At 49.4% G+C, this 20,380-nt stretch overlaps 1 protein-coding gene across 1 annotated transcript in view; it reads left to right on the top strand.

Moving 5' to 3' along the window:
- LOC119956917 (sorbitol dehydrogenase-like) overlaps positions 1–15,050 on the top strand; it is a 78,986-nt gene extending 63,936 nt beyond the window's left edge. Inside the window, exons 7-9 of the mRNA XM_038784487.1 lie at positions 931–1,109; positions 2,624–2,745; positions 14,585–15,050. Of these exons, the coding sequence (XP_038640415.1) occupies positions 931–1,109; positions 2,624–2,745; positions 14,585–14,957 (674 nt within the window). The 3' untranslated portion in view covers positions 14,958–15,050. The remainder of the gene's footprint in view (positions 1–930; positions 1,110–2,623; positions 2,746–14,584) is intronic.
- The last annotated feature ends 5,330 nt before the right edge of the window (positions 15,051–20,380 follow it).

The following is a 20,380-nucleotide window of genomic DNA, read 5'->3' as shown; positions in this document are numbered from 1 at the left end:
TACAAGAGTGGGATGGGAATAGAGGGATATGGACCCTGGAAGTGCAGAAGGGGTTAGTTTCGACAGGCATCATGATTAGCACAGGCATGGAGGGCCAAAAGGCCTGTTCCTGTGCTGTACTGTTCTTTGTTCTTCCTCCTACCAAAGTGCATAACATTACACATTTCCACATTGTATTCCATCTACCACGTCATTGCCCGCTCTCCTAGCCTGTCCAAGTCCTTCTGCAGCCTCCCCGCTTCCTCAACACCACATGTCCCTCTACGTACCTTTGTATCGTCTGCAGCATTGCCCTCAGTTCCTTCTTCCAGATCGTTAATGTACATCGTGAATAGTTGTGGCGGTCCCAGCACCGACCCCTGAGGCACACCACTGGTCACCGGCTGCCATCCTGAAATCCCCCCTCTCTGCCTTCTGCCAGTCAGCCAATCATCTATCCATGCCAGGACCCTGCCCTCTAGCACAATGGGCTCTCATCTTATTTCACAGCCTCCTTGTGTACGGCACCTTGTCAAAGGTGACAGAACTATTACCCAGTCCAGCCTGCATGTGACTCCAGGCACACAGTAGTGATCCTCTGAAATGGCTTGACAAGCCACTGAGTTCAAGGGCAATTAGGGATGGTGGCTTTGCCCACACACCGGCTACATCTCAAAGAAAAACTAATTAATATGTATCACACATCTGTCTCTGGTTTTACCTTAGAATGTCACCATGATGGAGAAGAGAGACACCTGTGCTGAAACCTTTGAACATAGGCCCGAATTCCACCTAGAAATCAATGGAACTTGACTCCTTATCCCTTCAATAACCCTATTTTCATTATATTTACCACAACAACTGCAGAGAAGAAGAGATGAGAGTTGTAGGGAAACAAGGGTCCGTGGAAACCTTCTGTTTTTTTAAAATCCCGATGTGCTTTCTTTTCAGACATGTGCCAAGAACGGTTGGATAAAGCAAAATGTCTGGGGGCCACCATTATCCTAAAGGTCGACAAATGTACTTGTCCTATGGAACTAGCCCAGAAAGTGAAGAACTCTCTCTGTGCCATGCCAGACATATGCCTCGAGTGTACTTCGTCTGATACCTGTATCCAAGCTGGAGTCTATGTAAGTGCCGGGCTTCACAGCAACTGTTAGATTTTCTTAAACCCCTTTAATCTTTCAATATTCAACAAACAAAAAAGCTTATTGATTTTCTGTTGTGATGGATCAGGGTATCTACAGGTGGTCCAGGAGGGACCATCTCCTCACTTCGAGTGTGGAAGTCGAATATTTCTATCGTTTTAAAAAATATTTTCTCCTTTTTCACATTTTCTTCAAAATTTATGCCTACCAACGAACAATAATCAGTAATGAATGCTACATCAATCCCCTCATCAGCAACAATGATCCTATCCTCCCACCAAACCTCCAAACAACAGCCCGCATGTTAACATAAACAAAAAAACAAGAAGGAATCAGGAAACACCCACAGTTGCCATTAACACATACAGTTCCCCCCTCCCCCTCAACACTCCGCCCGAATATTTGATGTTATCCAATTCTCGAATGTGCATAATGAATAACGGCCATGAATTGTGGAACCCCTTCATCCTTCCCCTCAGTTCAAACCTACCCTTCTCAAGAGTCAAGAATTCCAGCAGCCCCCCCCCCCCCCCCCCCCCCCCCCCCCCCACCCGCCACGCCAGGGCACAGGGTGGAGAGGTTGATCTCCAACCTATCAGGATCCGCCAACCCCGGGCCAACGAGGCCAAGGCTACAACATCTGCCTCCGCGCCCATTTCCAACCCCGGCTGGTCCGACACCCCGAATATGGCCACCCGAGGGCCCGGGTCCAGTTTCACACACGCCACTTTAGAGATTACCCTAAACACCTCCTTTCAGTAATCCTCCAGCTTTGGACAGGACCAAAACATATGAACGTGGTTTGCGCCCCCCCCCCCCCACCCCCCCCCCCCCACCCCGCAACGTTCACTCACATCTTCTACCCCCTCAAAGAGCCAGCTCATCCTCGCCCTTGTGAGGTACACTCTGTATACCACCTTCAGCTGTATCAACCCCAACCTCGCGTACGAGGTGGAGTCATTCACTCTCCAGCGCACCTCACACCCGAACCCCTCCTCCATCTTCCAAGGGGCACATAGAGATGGGGAATAAACGCTGACCTTGCTAACGCCCCTCCCCAACACCCTGTGAACACATGTTTTAAAATTGTTGAAAAAGGAACCTGCTGTCAAAGTTTTTCATCTTTGGACTCCTCAGGACAGATTCACAAGAGTGTACCAATTGTAAATGGAGCAACAATTTATACTCCATGGGAAGAGAGTGCTCATTGATTGGCAAGTGAACTCTGATTGGTAGAGGTGTTGCCATGGAGAATGCCCCAGGCAACAGTTAACTGCCGGACTATTGTTGATAAGTTCATAACCAGTTGATTAATAGGGGTTGGTTTTTATGCGGCATCGCCGTGCCCCCCCCCCCCCCCCCCCCCCCCATCCCATTCCTCCTCAGGGGGGAACGTAGAATTCCAGCCCAACATGTCCCGTAAACATTCCTCTCTTTCCGTTTTGGTTGGCCGGAACAACTAAGCCCCATGTCTCATTCTGTTTTGCTTTCAACAGGCTGTTAAACCTGGTGGGATAGTGGTATTGGTTGGCATGGGACTGGCTACAGCAAATGTTCCTGTGACGCATGCAACAGTTCGAGAAGTGGACATCCGGGGTAGCTATAGATACACCAACACGTAAGCTGTCAAACTCCAGTTACAGTTTATACTTTGCAAACTTCCTCGACCTTACTTATGTCGGGACTGTTGAAACGAAGGAGCACATTGCTCTCTGGTATTGGACGCTGCCAACAGACTAATTTATTTCATTTTATGTTTCATGAGAATTTTGTTTTCCCCCCCCCTACTCCTTCCAAGTTGCTTGTAAGATATTCTTTGAATTTCCATATTTTGGATATGGAAGTGCAGAAGTGGCTGAAGTGCAGCCATTTTTGAACATATCATAGGGTAAGCTTTATCCGATGCAGTAGCACAGTGGTTAGATTATCATAGATTATCATAAAATTTACAGTGCAGAAGGAGGCCATTCGGCCCATCGAGTCTGCACCGGCTCTTGGAAAGAGCACCCTATTGAAGTATCTTAGGATTTGATCCAGTTTTATTTAAATTACGGTTGCTGGTTGTTGTTGAGACATTGCTGAAACTCAGTAGAAAAGTAAGTTAAAAACTTGTCAGGTGCAAATAAGAATTGTTTTATTCAAAGTTCATTGGTTACAACTTGGAAATGATTTAAAAGGTAGTTTGTAGACAATTTGATTTTCTTCAACAAATTCACAGGAATTATCTTCTGAGACAATAGCCTGAACACAACTTTAAAAGTCAAAGGCTGAAAATGAAATAGGAATACAGAACTCTTTTCTAATTCTCTTCCTTTACTTTCTCTCTCTCTTTTGTCTCTTTTCTGTCTCTTTCTTTCTCCACCTGTCTTTTCTCCGCCCCGTTTCTCTCCTCACTGCCCCCGTTTTCTCTCCTCTCCTCACTTCTAGTCTTCTGTCTGTCCTCACTAAAAATGGTGGTCAAATCATCCATGGATATACTCTTTGATATCTGTCTTAAGCGATCCGATCACACCCCAATATAATCCTAATTGGTTTAAACTATATTCAAAACACATTTGATTTGATAACAAGCCGTCCATCATGACAATGTAACGCCACTTCTAATTGTTGCTTATTGGTATGTTTCTCATGGGATATTGTGCTTTATCAAAACCAGCAAAAACTGGTCTAATGCTGACCTACCTATTGCCACCATGGAGACCTCATGTTATCTCATCATGCTAGGCTAGGCATAATTCAGAACATACAACTCAAACTGTCTTTTATAAGATTGTTTCACTGAGAATGTTGGAATCAAATATATACATATATATTATATTTGAGTCGATGTTTTAACTGTCCATTTATTAAAAACAAGGCAATATAGTTCAAGATATTTTTTTTAGCTTGTATAATTTATGGGATATGATTCAACCTAATCTCGAGCGGCGTGAGAACCGTACAATCCTTCATCCTTATCCCTCGTTGCTATGGATTCCGCCCTTGCCCTTGGAAAAATGTGATGTTTTTATCAGTGGTTCTGTTTTTCCCAAACACATGTCTGAGTTTGGAAGTTGTATATTTCTTTCATTTTAAAACTGGGATTTAATATTTCTGTCTTAAACAGTCTTCTTACCGATATTAAGTGTATTTAAAATACCTGACTTCTACAGTCGCCCCTTTGATAAATCGAAAGATCAAGTGAGATATATCAGAATAAGATAAAAGATATCATTAAAGCGATAGGATAGGTAAAAGCGCAAAGAATAATTCATTCATATTGTCATTGCAGATTTAAACAATAGAATGGAAACTTAGTATTGCAACAAGTATTTCAACAATAATCATTAAAATTCTTAAAGAATCATTATTACAAAATAACAATTAATGAATTAGTCAAATTTGATGCTACAGATTCAGTATTAATAGATTATACAAATAATTGATTGATATTACGGTTAACATTTTAACAAAAGTATTTCACCTCAAATTCATCAATTGGGGGTGCAGTAGGGTTAGTGTGAATCATTCTGACAGTTGGTCCCCTGCGCTTAGCGAATAGTTCTTTGATGCACGTAGCACACTGGTATGTCATATAAATGATGAATCCAGCTGCACAGGAGAATAGGATTATTCTCATTATGGACATTCCTGTGTATCCAAACCACCCGCAAATTCTATCCCAGAGAGAGAGAACTTGGGATGGATCAAGTTTTTTGATTTCTTTTTGGATATGTAATACCAAATCTTTAACTTCTTCAGAGTTATCAGGAATGAAAGTGCAACATTCTGCACCAATCAGGGCGCACGTGCCACCGGTTTTGGCTAGCACATAGTCAAGTGCCATTCGATTTTGCAATACCACGGTTCGAATTGTTCGCATTTCGTCAGAGATTTTGTCTAGGGCAGTGGCAGTGTATTCTGCCACATCTTGTATGATGGTTGTTATTTTATTTAACTCATTCTCCATCCTTACTTCCCAATAGAAATGAATGAATCTAGCAAAAATTGCATCTCTAAAGGTGATAGAACGTTTTTTCCTTTGAACAGTCATTTCTGAAATATGCAGGAGATTAGTCACATGACGAATGGCAGGTACCATGTCAACACCTCCACCCTATCCCCATAACCCCACCCAACACTAGGGGCAATTGTGGACACGAAGGACAATTTGTCATGGCCAATCCACCTAACCTGCACATCTTTGGACTGTGGGAGGAAACCGGAGCACCCGGAGGAAACCCACGCACACACGGGGAGTATGTGCAGACTCCGCACAGACAGTGACCCAAGCCGGAATCCAAGCTGGGACCCTGGAGCTGTGAAGCAATTGTGCTATCCACAATGCTACCGTGCTGCCTCACAGCCCGAGGGACCCGGGTTCAATTCTGGCCTTGGGTGACTGTGTGGAGTTTGCACATCCTCCCCGTGTGTGTGTGGGTTTCCTCCGGGTGCTCCGGTTTCCTCCCACAGTCCAAAGACCGTGCAGGTTAGGTAGATTGGCCACGCTGAATTGCCCCTGAGTGTCCAAAGGTGTGCAGGTTAGGTGGGGGTTACAGGAATAGGGTGGGGGAAGTGGGCCTAGGTAGCGTCCTCTTTCAGAGGGTCAGTGCAGTCTCAGTGGGCCAAATGGCCTCCTTCTGCACTGTAGGAATTCTATTCTATGACGAGTGATAAATGTGACTAGGAGCCAAATTGCAAAACCTGTCTTTCAACCTCCACCTGAGCCAGCAGAGATAAGCCTGTGATTGTACATTTCCGACATCTCTGACTGTGTGGCTCTCCATCTGTCCTGCGCTGATCTATGTACCTGGATGACATTTAAAACATTTAAAATTATGAAGGGAATAGATAGGATAGATGCGGGCAGGTTGTTTCCACTGGCGGGTGAAAGCAGAACTAGGGGACATAGCCTCAAAATAAGGGGAAGTAGATTTAGGACTGAGTTTAGGAGGAACTTCTTCACCCAAAGGGTTGTGAATCTATGGAATTCCTTGCCCAGTGAAGCAGTTGAGACTCCTTCATTAAATGTTTTTAAGGTAGAGATAGATAGTTTTTTGAAGAATAAAGGGATTAAGGGTTATGGTGTTTGGGCCGGAAAGTGGAGCTGAGTCCACAAAAGATCAGCCATGATCTCATTGAATGGCGGAGCAGGCTCGAGGGGCCAGATGGCCTACTCCTGCTCCTAGTTCTTATGTTCTTATGACACACTCAGGTGTCGAGGTTGGGTTTCGAACGCACAATGTTCTGTCTCCAAAGCACCAGCCGAGCCAAGCTAACAAGCTTGGTTCAAAAGTCAGCTATTAAATAGAGATCATGACAGTTGTCAATCCCCAGGTAAGTCCGAGAGAGAGCTGGGAAGTGGCTGCTGATGCTTCAGTTAGTTTGGTGGCTGAGAGATTTGTACGTTGCACGGTATTGGGACAGAAATCTAAAACCACTGACAGGGCGGTGAGAATATGTTAACTATTAATGTTTGCTTCTGCCACATCCCGAGGCAAGTTGGCACACTTCTTTGGCCCGTCACTATCGATGGCCGGTGTTGTGCTGTGCTACATCTGAGGGGAGAAAGTGGCTGTCACAAAAAGGTTTAATTTCTGCGCTAACAATCGCTCTCAAGAGATTACGCGGCTCGTTTTTGGGGGAGTGCAGCGCCTCGAGGCAGTGACAGGAACGGGAAATAAGGCATCAACTAAGACAGCTCAACCCAAACCGTAAGACGCAAGAAAGATAAAGAAATGATTGCAAGTAGCAAGTGGCTTGCTATTGAAGATGGCTTTGTGAGACATTCTTGAATCAGCTGTGGAATGGGAGGAATGAGCTTTCATTAATGCTCGATAATACTGATACATTGCTCCAGCCAATCAGCGGGTTGTTTCAGATAGCTGGTATGACAAATGGTTTTGAACCCTGCAGGCATCTACACAGTAGAACCACTGCCTCTCGTCTAAGATGTGAGGTGGTGCCTCAAAGCGAGAGATCACCAATTCTTCAAAGTGGAGTGCAGCACTCCCGATGTGTGGGTGGAAGTCGCATGTTTGGTAGCTCCTGCCAGAGCAGGGGTTTTGTTTTGGCCCTTTCCAGGGGGAAATTCTTTTGTTAGAAGATGTGCGAAGGTTTGGAGCATTTATAGAACGTCAAAAACGGAAAGAAGAATTCAGGGGCAAAGGCAGCGAGCGAAGGGTCGTCGCTGAGCGTGGTGAGGGGTGGAGAGCAGTGGGAGGGGAGAGCAGTGAGGAAAAGGGAGAGAAGAGCAAAAGAGAAAATCTGTCATCCGGTAGAAGGCAGCGGCAATTAAATGTCGAGCGAATAATCGGCCAAGTCACACCTCCTTATGATGTCACCCGATTATCACTAGCCATTTTAGCACTTACTAATGTGGGTGGGGCCGCATCACGCCCATCACGGTGGAGAAGATGGGCGGCAAATGCGGAGAAGGCGCGGGGCCTGGAGTAAGGAGATGGAGGCTCTGTGGACGCGGGTGGAGGGGCGGGTTCCTGTAAAGGGTCGGGGGCTACGTGGGTTTCCTCCGGGTGCTCCGGTTTCCTCCCACAGTCCAAAGACGTGCAGGTTAGGTGGATTGGCCATGATAAATTGGCCTTTGTGTCCAAAAAGGTTAGATGGGGTTATTGGGTTACAGGGATAGGGGGGAAGTGAGGGCTTAAGTGGGTCAGTGCAGACTCGATGGGCCGAATGGCCTCCTTCTGCACTGTATGTTCTATGTATGTTGCGGGTGCTGGCAACGACACTGCTACCATTCGCCCGGGGAAATATTCGGGTAATCCTGCAGTGGGAGCCACGCTGAAGATTTGGGGAAAATTCCGACAACACTTCCAGTTGAAGGCAGGGTGGAGGGCGATGCCGATTTCCCCTGCCCGTAGTTGGAGAAATATTGGGAGTCGTTTTTCCGCATGGTGTCTGCGGTTGTGCATGTGAAATATGAAACCGGATCCCCTGGAGGCCATATTCAGCGTTTCAGACCTTCGGGCACAAGGGCAGACGTTATAGCCTTCGCCTCGCTGATTGCTCGCAGGGGGGTTCTGTTGGAGTGTGGAGGTCATCTTCTCCCCCCCCCCCCCCCCCCCCCCCCCTCCCCCCCGCCCTAACTAACTGGAATGGAGTTCCTGCATTTGGAGAAGGTGAAATGTGCTCTGAGAGAGACGGATGAAGGATTTCACCAGAGATGGGACTTGTTTGTTTCATATTTTGGAGACCTGGGCCGGGATTCCCCCCTACCCGGCGGGCGGGGGGTCCCGACGGGATGAAGTGGCAAGAACCACTCCGGCGTCGGGCCGCCCCAATGGTGCGGAGGTCTCCGCACCTTTAGGGGCCTGGCCCTCACATTGAGGGGCTAGGCCCGCGCCGGAGTGGTTCCCGCTCCGCCGGCTGGCGTGAACGGCCTTTGGCGCCACGCCAGCCGGGGCCGACAGGACTTCGCCGGCCGGCGTAAGTCCGCACATGCGCTGGAGCGTCAGCGGCTGCTGACGTCATCCCTGCGCATGCGCAGGGGAGGGGGCCTCTTCCATATCCGCTATGGTGAAGACCATGGCGAAGGTGGAAGAAAAAGAGTGCCCACACGGCACAGGCCCGCCCGATCGCGGGCCAGGCCACCATGGGGGCACCCACGCCGCCTGCTCCAACCGGTGTAAGGTAGGTGGTTTGATCCACGCCAGTGGGAGGGGATTGACAGTGGCGGAATTTCAGCCCATCACGGGCCGGAGAATCGCCGATGGGGGGGGGGGCCCGCTGACCAGCGCGGTGCGATTCCCGCCCCTGCTGAATCTATGGTGGCGGAGAATGCGGGACACGGCGGGGCGGGATTGACGCCGGCCACCTGCGATTCTCCGACCCGGCGGAGGGGTGGGAGAATCCCGCCCCTGGTTGCTGTCAAGGGATGGGGGGAAGGGGGGAACGCTGTGTATTGTTGTAAAATTGTTGAAATAGAGGGTGGCATGTGGCGCAGTGGTTAGCACTGGGAGTGCGGCGCTGAGGACTTGGGTTCGATCCCGGCTCTGGGTCACTGTCTGACTGCAGTTTGCACATTCACCCCGTGTCTGCGTGGGTCTCGCCCCCACAACCCAAAGATGTGCAGGCAGGTGGATTGGCCACGCTAAATTGCCCCTTAATTGGGAAAAAAAATTTACATTTTAAAAAATTGTTGAAATGGTGAAGATTTGACTAAAAATATTTTTTTTAAAATAGCTGTGGGGCGCAGCGCGTGTGACGAAATTGGAGACCCATTTGTACAGCTGCACAGTCAGCATGTGAGACTGACTATAACCCTGATTGATGGGGGGGTCCCAGTGTCTGGATTTCCCTCTCCCCAGCACCATGGGAGAAAGCAGAGCAGCTCTCAAAGCTCAATACTGTATCCTGCTGCGCATTTCCGATCACGGGAGAGGGGGTTTAGAAGGGAGATATATCGGGCGAAATTCTCCGCAACGGCCAACGCCAGAGTGAAACCCGGAGTGTTTCACGCCGGCGTCGGAGGCCGCTCCTCGCCCACTATTCTCCCCCCCCCCACAGGGGGCTAGGAGCAGCGTTGCGGGAAACTCGGCCGCCGGTCTTTGACGCTTGCGTCAAGGCGGCGCACCCAGAATGACACGGCTGGCGTCGCCTAAGTGACGTCAGCCGCGCATGCGCAGGTTGGCCGATGCCAACCCGCGCATGCGCGGTTGCCGTCTTCCCCTCCGCTGCCCCGCAAGGCGTGGCGGCTTGATTTTACGGGGCAGCGGAGGGGAAAGAGTGCGTCTCTTAGAGACGCCGGCCCGACGATCGGTGGGCACAGTCCCCTCACGCGCCCGTGGTGCTCAATCTTCTCTCCGCCCCCCCACAGGCCTCACACTTACCTGTCGCACGCTGTTCACGCCGGCAGCGACCAGGTGTGGTTGCCGCCAGCGTGAACAGGTCGCCAAACGCGACACGCCATTTTGGGGGGGGGGGGGGGGGTGGGAGAATCGCGGGGGGGTGCCAGACCGACCCTCCCGCGATTCTCCCACCTGGCCTGGGGTGCGGAGAATCGCGCCCATCAGCTTTCCCTGGAGAGAACAGTAAGAAGTCTTACAACACCAGGTTAAAGTCCAACAGGTTTGTTTCAAACACGAGCTTTCGGAGCCCAGCTCCTTCCTCAGGTGAATGAAGAGGCATGTTCCAGAAACATATATACAGACAAATTCAAAGATGCCAGACAGTGCTTGGAATGCGAGCATTTGCAGGTAATCAAGTCTTTACAGATCCAGAGATAGGGGTAACCACAGGTTAAAGAGGTGTGAATTGTCTCAAACCAGGACAGTTGGTAGGATTTTGCAATGGAGAGCCACACAGTCAGAGATGTCGGAAATGTACAATCACAGGCTTATCTCTGCTGGCTCAGGTGGAGGTTGAAAGACAGGTTTTGCAATTTGGCTCCTAGTCACATTTATCACTCGTCAAGTCTCAAGCCAGGCCAGATGGTGGGGATGAATGTAATGCGACATAAATCCCAGGTCCCGGTTGAGGCCGCACTCATGTGTGCGGAACTTGGCTATAAGTTTCTGCTCTGCGACTCTGCGTTGTCGCGCATCTTGAAGGTCGCCTTGGAGAACGCTTACCCGGAGATCAGAGGCTGAATGCCCTCGACTGCTGAAGTGTTCCCCGACTGGAAGGGAACATTCCTGCCTGGTGATTGTCGCACGATGCCCGTTCATTCGTTGTCGCAGCGTCTGCATGGTCTCGCCAATGTACCACGCCTCGGGACATCCTTTCCTGCAACGTATGAGGTTTACTACGTTGGCCGAGTCGCACGAGTATGCACCACGTACCTGCTGGGTGGTGTTCTCTTGTGTAATGGTGGTATCCATGTCGATGATCTGGCATGTCTTGCAGAGATTGCCATGGCAGGGTTGTGTGGTGTCGTGTTGCTGTTCTGAAGGCTGGGTAGTTTGCTGCAAACAATGGTTTGTTTGAGGTTGCGTGGTTGCTTGAAGGCAAGTAGTGGGGGTGTGGGGATGACCTTGGCAAGATGTTCATCTTCATCGATGATGTGTCCCTGGAGAGAACTGAGCTCCTGAGAAACAAAGTGACCTGTGCCTGTCTTTAAATTCCAGAGCACACTCGCTGTCGGACCTTTTGAAATACTTTTATACAATGTTACCGGCTGTCGGACCTTTTAAAATTTAATATTTACCGTGAAGTGCGAGATGGATTCAAGTGTCTTACCCGTCTGCTTGAGGGTAGGCCTTTGCTGTTTGTCTTTGTGTTCGCCAGGAGCCTTCACATCCGTTTTTCCTTACACTCTTACCGTTCTAGCAAAATTTTCTGAAACTTTTCTGAGGGTTTTCTGCTGTGACATTCTCTGTTGCTTTGTGCTGGGGAGGATTTAACTCTGAGAATGCAGCACTGGCAATGAGGAATAAATAGGCCTCATTTGTGAAAGTTTTATCCACAGGGGGTATATTGAGGGGAACAGTCTTCATCTTCTCTCCGCATCTCTGATGATTCCGAAAGGAGTATTGATTTCTGGTGAACACTTCAGAGGAGGTTCCTGCTGATTTAAAAATTTTTTTTTTGCCATTTGCCAAAATCCACCTGTAAATGATTCAGTCAGTGTGCGGTGGCTGAGGGAGTTCGGGCGCGATTTAATGGACGCGTCGGGCCCGACTCGGAGACGGGGCGAGGCCGTTGAATCTCACGGGAGGTCTCCACATCTGCGCCACTCGCAATGCCTCGTGAGATTTAACGAGATCTTGCGAGGCGGCGGGATCTGGACCTCGCCCTCGTTGGCCGAGATCCAGATTTTTTTTTTTTATAAATTTAGATTACCCAATTATTTTTTCCAATTAAGGGGCAATTTAGCGTGGCCAATCCACCTACTCTGCACATTTTTGGGTTGTGGGGGCGAAACCCACGCAGACACGGGGAGAATGTGCAAACTCCACACGGACAGTGATCCAGAGCCGGGATCGAACCTGATAAAAGACTCACCAATATTCTTAGAATTCCCCCTATACCAAAAAGGGTCAATAAGACATTTGAAATGGTGAACAGGGATTCTCACTCCCTGACTCCGATGCAGACTTAGGTGGGTGCTATTCAGGTCAGACTATATTTTCAAGTTAACCCCGGTATAACCCATATCTTCCATTTAGTACCATCGATCCTTGGTCCCGTGTTGCTAAGTAAGTAAAGTAGTTAAAACTTCAAGTTATTTTATTATTATATTTTTTCTATTAAAAGATACAAATCACTGTCTTTACAGAAAAGTAAAAAGATCTTGCTTCTGGATTCTCCTGGTTGGTTGAAAAGACCTTCAGGACAATCTTGACAATCTCCCTTCTTTAACTTTTGGTCTTCCTCAGATGGATTCACTGTTCCGCTTGGTTGCTATGTTCTATCCGTCCCACGACCTAGCTATGAGAGCTGACTGCTGGTTGTCCCCTTTTTTAGGGTTTATATACCCCTTCTGGCAGTTACGACATTATCGTAAAGTAACTTTATTTTACTCTTGATTGTTCAAGGTACCTTTAATCTGAAATATTTCTAATAAACAATGTATTCATGTTCAGCATGATTTCAGCTCATCGAACTCTGATTACATTGTTTCCCTTGTGATGTTCAAAAGTGCTTTGATCCTAGAGGGGAGTTACATCTGGTTTCTGTCACTTCTAAAGCTGCTTTATTATCAAATAGTGCCCTTAGAGTGTCAGAAATCTGCCTCCGATTTGGGGTTAATGTGTGTTCTCGTGGACACGTTCCCTCCAGCTTCCCATATTCAACTGGTGTCAGCAGGGTTTCACACCTAAACATTTGTCACCCAATTCAACTGAAGATCCGAGCAATTCTTTTTTAGCTGCTGACTAAAATAATTAAATTCAAAGAAGGTGCGGAATATTGTTTTTTTTCCATATAACTAAAAGTTCAATCTGCTGTGACTTGAAAGACATGCATCAGTTTTACAACTTGAATAGTCACAAGCTGTTTTCTTAATGCCTGTTTGATAAAGGCTATCTGCATTTCAAAAACTTTTGTAGCTGCTGTTAACCCTTCATGGGACTTTTCCCTACATTTTCTTATGTATCCTTAGGTCAGGTTTTGCCAGACTTCCATGTTTCAAATGACAAATTTTCCCATTTTTACTTTCACAAAGCATCATAGCTGAATTGAAAAAAGTTGCATTCATATAAGCAATCCCCAGATGTCACAACAGACAATGAGTTCCGTGTTTTATTATTGAAATGTGGTCACTACTGTTGTGTAGGAAATACCGTAGCCAATTAGCACATCACTTCTCTTAAGTCCCCACAAGCAACAACGTGACAATAAGTCAGAAGGGTGACCCCCCCCCCCCCCCCCCCCCCCCCCCCCCCCCCCCCCACCCCCACCCCCCCACCTCACTGCTCTTGTTAGAAATAGTGTCAGGATGTAATCTGCCGGAGGGTGCAGACAGGACCTCAGTCAATGTCTCCTCCGACAGACGGCACCTCCAACAGTGCAGCATTCTCCCAGTGTTGGCGCTGGAGGGGTAGTCTAGGTTTTGCGTTCAGGTCTCTGGAGTGGGAGGGCAGGCACAATGGCCAGGGAACCGGTTTCTATTCCGACCTTGGGTGACTGTGTGGCATTTGCACATTCCACCCCCCCCCCCCCCCCCACATCTGCGTGGGTTTCCCTCTGGGTGCTCTGGTTCCCTCCCACAGTCTAAAGATGTGCAGGTTAGGTGGATTGGCCGTGATAAATTGCCCCTCAGTGTCCAAAGATGTGCAAATTACAGGGATGGAGTGGCCAAAGTAGAGTGCTCTTTCGGAGGGTTGGTGCGGATTTGATGGGCCGAATGGCTTCCTTCTGCACTGTAGGGATTCTTCGGTCCTATAGGTCAATGGATCGCTCTTTTTAGAAGGTGCTGCTGCATTTGCAGTGGGTACACCTCCTACCCATGTGTGCAGTTGTAGTGCCTGTATTAAGGATATAGCCCACATACATCCCTCCGCCACATACTATATACCATGCCTAATCTCCAGTAATAGTCTGTCTCCATCCCCATTACATTTGCTGCCTATATCTTCAATGTGAGGCAGTTGGTGGGGTAGCATTGCCACTGGACTTATATCCAGAGACCCAGGTTCGATTCCCACCACGGCAGATAAAAATCTGGAATTATAAATCTAACCGATAACCATTGTTGTAAAAAAAAAATCCCCCATCTATTTCACTTAATGTCCTTTAGGGAAGGAAATCTGCCGCCCTTACCGGGTCTGGCTTACATGTGACTCCTAATCCATAGAAACAACTGCCCTCTGAAATGACCGAGCGAGCCACTCCCTTCAAGGGCAATTAGGAATGGGCAAATAGATGCCAGCCTTGCCAGCGATACCCACGTCCCATGAATGAATGAATTTTTTAAAAATGAAAGTTGTTAAATACAGAGATGTGTATGATGTGCAGTATAGGTTGCACAGTACTGTGAAGGTGAACTGACTAGTTACCTCTCCCTCTTGCTCTTCCAGATGGCAAACTGCAATCGCCCTAATGGCTTCAAAGAAGGTGGACGTCAAGCCTCTGATCACACATCGCTTTCAGCTAGACCAGGCCCAGGATGGGTTCGAATGTGTAAAGAAAGGAGGTGGAATCAAAGTTCTTGTGAACTGCGAAGCCCAATGCCCACCGCCGTGCCCACCGCCGTGCCCACCGCCGTGCCCACCGCCGTGCCCACCGCCGTGCCCACCGCCGTGCCCACCACCGTGCCCACCACCGTGCCCATCACAGTGCCCACCGCCGTGCCCACCGCCATGCCCACCGCCATGCCCACCGCCATGCCCGCCACCATGCCCGCCACCATGCGGCCAACAAAGACAGTGTCCCCAACACAGCTTCTTCTGATAGTTTTGGTTGCACAATTACAGTTTTGACCACTGTAAAAGTAACGTTACCCAGCCAATTGTCCTTCTGCAATAAACACTGTGTATAACTGCATTGAGAGACCTCCGTTTGTTCAATTGATGCTTACCGTGTTCTACTTTTTCACCGGGAAAAATGCCATAGCCTCTTCGCTGGGCAGTTTTTTTTTTAACAAACAATTTTATTGAGGTATTTTAGGCATTTAGAAAAGTGACATTGTACAGTACGAAAGAAAAGAAGTCAAGACACAAATTACAAAATAAACATAGTGCAAACCACGGCTCTGTTCACGCACGCACCTGCCTCAATATCCCCCTACTCTACACTTGCTCCCCCGCCTCCCCCGCCACGCTGCTGACGCTTACTCCTCTGCGAAGAAGCCAATAAATGGCTGCCACCTTCGGGCGAACCCGAGTAGCGAACCTCTCAAGGCGAACTTGACGTTCTCTAGGCCAAGAAAGCTCGCCATGTCCGATAGCCATACCTCAGCCCTCGGGGACTATGAGTCCCTCCATGCTGACGGTATTCGTCGCCGGGCTATCAGGGAAGCAAAGGCCAGAACGTCGGCCTCTCTCTCTTCCTGGACTTCCGGGTCCTCCAAAACCCCCAAAGATCGCCACCTCCGGGCTCATTACCACCCCAGTTTTCAATACCCGGGACATGACATCTGCGAATCCCTGCCATTACCCCCTGAGTTTAGGGCACGACCAGAACCTGTGTACATGGTTAGCCGGCCCTCTGGCGCATCTAGCACACTTGTCCTCCAGCCCGAAGAACCTGCTCATCCGGGCCACCGTCATGTGGGCCACGGTGCACGACCTTAAACTGGATCAGGCTGAGCCTGGCGCATGTTGGGGTCGTGTTTACTCTGATCAGGGCTTCTGCCCAAGTACTATCCTCCAGCCGCCCCCCCCCCCCCCCCCCCCCCCGAGCTCCTCCTCCCACTTAAGCTTCAGGTCCTTGGTCTGCATATCCTCAGCTCTCGTTAACTCCCTGTAGACGTCTAAAACTCTACCCTCTCCCACCTCTCCCCTAGAAACTACCCTGTCCTGCCTCCCCTTCGGCGGGAGACGTGGGAAGGACGGCACCAGTCTGCGTACAAAATCCCGCACCTGCAAGTATCTAAAGTTGTTCCCTCTCGCCAGCCCAAACTTCTCCTCCAGCGCCCTCATGCTCGGAAAGCTCCCTTCCAGGAACAGATCCCCCATCCTCACAATCCCTGCCCTCCTCCACAGTCGATACCCCCCGTCCATGTTCCCCAGGGCAAATCGGTGGTTGATGCAGATTGGGGTCCACACCGATGCTCCTCTTCCCCTACATGCCTCCTCCACTGGCCCCAGATCGGAAGAGCGGCCACCACTATCGGGCTGGTGGAGTACCGTGCTGGCGAAAGTGGCAGAGACGCCGTGTTCAGGGCTGCTAAGCTAGTGCCCTTGCACGAAGCAGCCTCCATCCGCTCCCAACCCAACCCCGCACCCACCCTCCATTTCCTTATCATCGCTATGTTGGCCGCCCAGTAATAGTTGCTGACGTTCGGCAATGCCAGCCCCCCTTCTCCTCTGTTCCTCCCAAGCATCACCCTCTTCACCCGCGGGGACTTCCCTGCCCATACAAATCCCAGAATAATTTTATTCAGCTTCTTAAAGAAGGACCGCGGGATAAAGATGGGGAGACACCGAAAAACAAACAAGAACCGCGGGAGAATTGTCATCTTAACAGTCTGCACCCTATGACAGCGGGAGCGCATCCCACCTCCGGACCTCCTCCCTCACTCGTTCCCCCACTCCCCTGAATGGCAACCCCTTCAGCCTACTCTCCTGCCCCCTCGCCTGAATTACAAACAACTCGCTCTTAGCCATGTTCAGTTTGTATCCGGAGAACCGGCCAAATTCCCTCAGGGTTGCCATAATACCGTCCATCCCCACCATTGGGTCCGATACATATAACAGCAGATCATCCGCGTATAACGAGACTCTATGTTCCACTCCCCCCCAGGATCAGCCCTTTCCAGCTAGAAGCTCTCAGTGCAATTGCCAGCGGTTCTATGACCAGCGCAAACAGCAATGGGGCGAGAGAGCAGCCCTGTCTTGTCCCGCGATGCAGTCTAAAGTAGTCCGATGTCGTCCTGTTCGTCCTTACACTCGCCTCCAGGGCCTGATACAATAGCCTAACCCAGTCGATGAACCCCCACCCCCGAACCCGAACCGTCCTAGTACCTCCCACAGATAATCCCACTCGACCCGGTCAAAAGCCTTTTCAACATCCATGGCTACCACTATCTCTACCTCCCTACTCTCCGGGGGGGGGGGGCATCATAATCACGTCGCTGGGCAGTTTCTAATGGTAAATTAGATATACAGAGCTGAGTGTCAAGCAGGGGTGGTGGGGGGGCCGGGCGGGGGAGGGTCTGGACAGGTTTAACAGAGAAATCCCTCCCATAGCCTTGACTGTTATGAGGTGCCAATTGCTCATCCAGGTACTCTCCAAAGGATGTGAGGCAGCACGGTAGCACAGTGGTTAGCACTGTGGCTTCACGGCGCCAGGGTCCCAGGTTCGATTCCCGGCTTGGGTCACTGGCTGTGTGGAGTCTGCACGTTCTCCCCGTGTCTGCGTGGGTTTCCTCCGGGTGCTCCGGTTTCCTCCCACGGTCCAAAGATGTGCAGGTTAGGTGGATTGGCCACGCTAAATTGCCCTTAGTGAACAAAATGGTTAGGAGGGGTTATTGGGTTACAGGGATAGGGTGGAAGTGAGGGCTTAAGTGGGTCGGTGCAGACTCGATGGGCCAAATGGCCTCCTTCTGCACTGTATGTTCTATTCTATATCTACCACCCTTCCCACGTAGTGCATTACAGACTGTCACCACCCTCTGGGTAAAAAGGTTTTTCCTCAAATCCCCCCTAAACCTCCTCCCCCATGTCTTGAACTTGTGTCGTCTTGTGACTAGCCCTTCAACTAAGGGCAATAGCTGCTCCTTATCAACCCTGTCCATGCCCCTCAACCTTGCACGCGTCGAACAGGTCACCCTTCAATGTCCTCTGCTCCAGCGAAAACAACCCCAGCCTATCCAACCTTCTCTTCATAACTTAAATGTTCCATCCCAAACAACATCCTGGTGAATCGCCTCTGCACCCCCCTCCAGTGCAATCACATCCTTCCTATAAGTAAGCTTTGCGCAGGTGAAGGAGACACATCCAGAGCGGGAATTGGAACTTGGTCATTTGGTGCAGCGAGGTAATTCGGTGCAGAGTGGGAGAAGGGGCTTTTTCCCTACCATTTTGTTCTCTTTCTTCTGGCCTGTAACTGTTAATCTGCAGGGAGAGAACCAGAGAGCATCCTGGGAAGGTAAGTGATTTTTATTAACTTTTCAAATTGTGTGGGGGGGGGAAAACTGAAGTGACATTACAGTAAAGCTGTGACCTGATTGGTTGGTTGGGAATCTGTTAAATTTGAACAAAAAAAATTGCAAAACAAATCTAATTGATTAACTAGATAGTGGAGTAACTAAATCTGAGGGCAGTGATCGGTATTTAGCATTTAATCTTCCAGTAGAAATCATCCAGCATCAGGGCCATGTAGTTAATTGTAACTCAATCTAACAATAATTCAAGTATTTATTTTAAATTAATTAATTAGTGCTCAAATGTCACTCAGCGGTGCTCCAACTGTGAAATGTGGCAGATCTGTGACGCTGCCAGCATTCCGGTTGACTACATCTGCAGCAAGTGTAACCGATGGCAGCGTGGTTTGGTTGGAGCAGCAATTGGATGCACTTAGGAGCATGCAGGTGGCGGAAAGCATCATAGATAGTAGTTAGAGAAACGTGCTCACACCCAAGGTGCGGGCAGAGAGATGGGTGACCACCAGAAGGGGCAGGCAGTCAGTGCAGGAATCCCCTGTGGTTGTCCCCCTCTCGAACAGGATACTGTCGGGGGGGGATAGCCTATCAGGGGAAAACAGCAGCCTCCAGAGCAGTGGCACCACGACTGGCTTTGATGTTCAGCAGGGAGGGTCAAAGTGCAGAAGAGCAACAGTCATAGGGGACTCTATAGTCAGGGGCACAGATAGGCGCTTCTGTGGATGTGGAAGAGACTCCAGGATGGTATGTTGCCTCCTTGATGCCAGGGTCCAGGATGTCTCAGAACGGGTATCAGGCATCCTGAAGGGGGAGGGCAAACAGGCAGAGGTCATTGTACATATTGGTACTAATGACATAGGCAGGAAGGGGCATGAGGTCCTGCAGCAGGAGTTCAGGGAGCTAGGCAGAAAGTTAAAAGACAGGACCTCTTGGGTTGTAATCTTGGGATTACCCCCTGTGCCACGTGCCAGTGAGGCTAGAAATAGGAAGATAGAGCAGCTAAACATGTGGCTAAACAGCTGGTGTAGGAGGGAGGGTTTCCGTTATCTGGACCACTGGGAGCTCTTCTGGGGCAGGTGTGACCTGTATAAGAAAGACGGGTTGCATCTCAACTGGAGAGGCCTAAATATCCTGGCCGCGAGGTTTGCTAGTGCAACATGGGAGGGTTTAAACTAGTATGGCAGGGGGGGTGGGTACCGGAGCAATAGGTCAGAAGGTGAAAACTTTGAGGGAGAACTAGGGAATAGGGCCAGTATGGCTCTGAGGAAGAGCAGACAGGGAGATGTTGCTGAAAACAGCGGGTCTGATGGCTTGAAGTGCATGTTTTAATGCAAGAAGTATCACGGGTAAGGCCGATGAAGTTAGAGCTTGGATTAGTATTTGGAACTATGATGTTGTTGCCATTACAGAGACCTGGTTGAGGGAAGGACAGGATTGGCAGCTAAACGTTCCAGGATTTAGATGTTTCAGGCGGGATAGAGGGGGATGTAAAAGGGGTGGCGGAGTTGCGCTACTGGTTAGGGAGAATATCACAGCTGTACTACGGGAGGACACCTCAGAGGGCAGCGAGGCTATATGGGTGGAGATCAGGAATAAGAAGGGTGCAGTCACAATGTTAGGGGTTTACTACAGGCCTCCCAACAGCCGGCGGGAGATAGAGGAGCAGATTATGGAAAGGAGTAAAAACAACAGAGTTGTTGTGATGGGAGACTTCAACTTCCCCAATATTGACTGGGACTCACTTTGTGCTAGGGGCCTGGATGGGGCAGAGTTTGTAAGGAGCATCCAGGAAGGCTTCTTAAAACAATATGTTGATAGTCCAACGAGGGAAGGGGCTGTACTGGACCTGGTATTGGGGAATGAGCCCGGCCAGGTGGTAGAGTTTTAAGTAGGGGAGCATTTCAGGAACAGTGACCACAATTCAGTAAGTTTTAAAGTGCGGGTGGACAAGGATAAGAGTGGTCCTAGGGTGAATGTGCGAAATTGGGGGAAGGCTAATTATAACAATATTAGGCGGGAACTGAAGAACCTAGATTGGGGCGGATGTTTG

This window comes from Scyliorhinus canicula, chromosome 24 (assembly GCF_902713615.1).
Source record: "Scyliorhinus canicula chromosome 24, sScyCan1.1, whole genome shotgun sequence".
Classification (NCBI taxonomy): domain Eukaryota; kingdom Metazoa; phylum Chordata; class Chondrichthyes; order Carcharhiniformes; family Scyliorhinidae; genus Scyliorhinus; species Scyliorhinus canicula.
The sequence above is the reverse complement of the archived record's forward strand: the minus strand, read 5'-3'. Positions and strand labels throughout refer to the sequence as shown.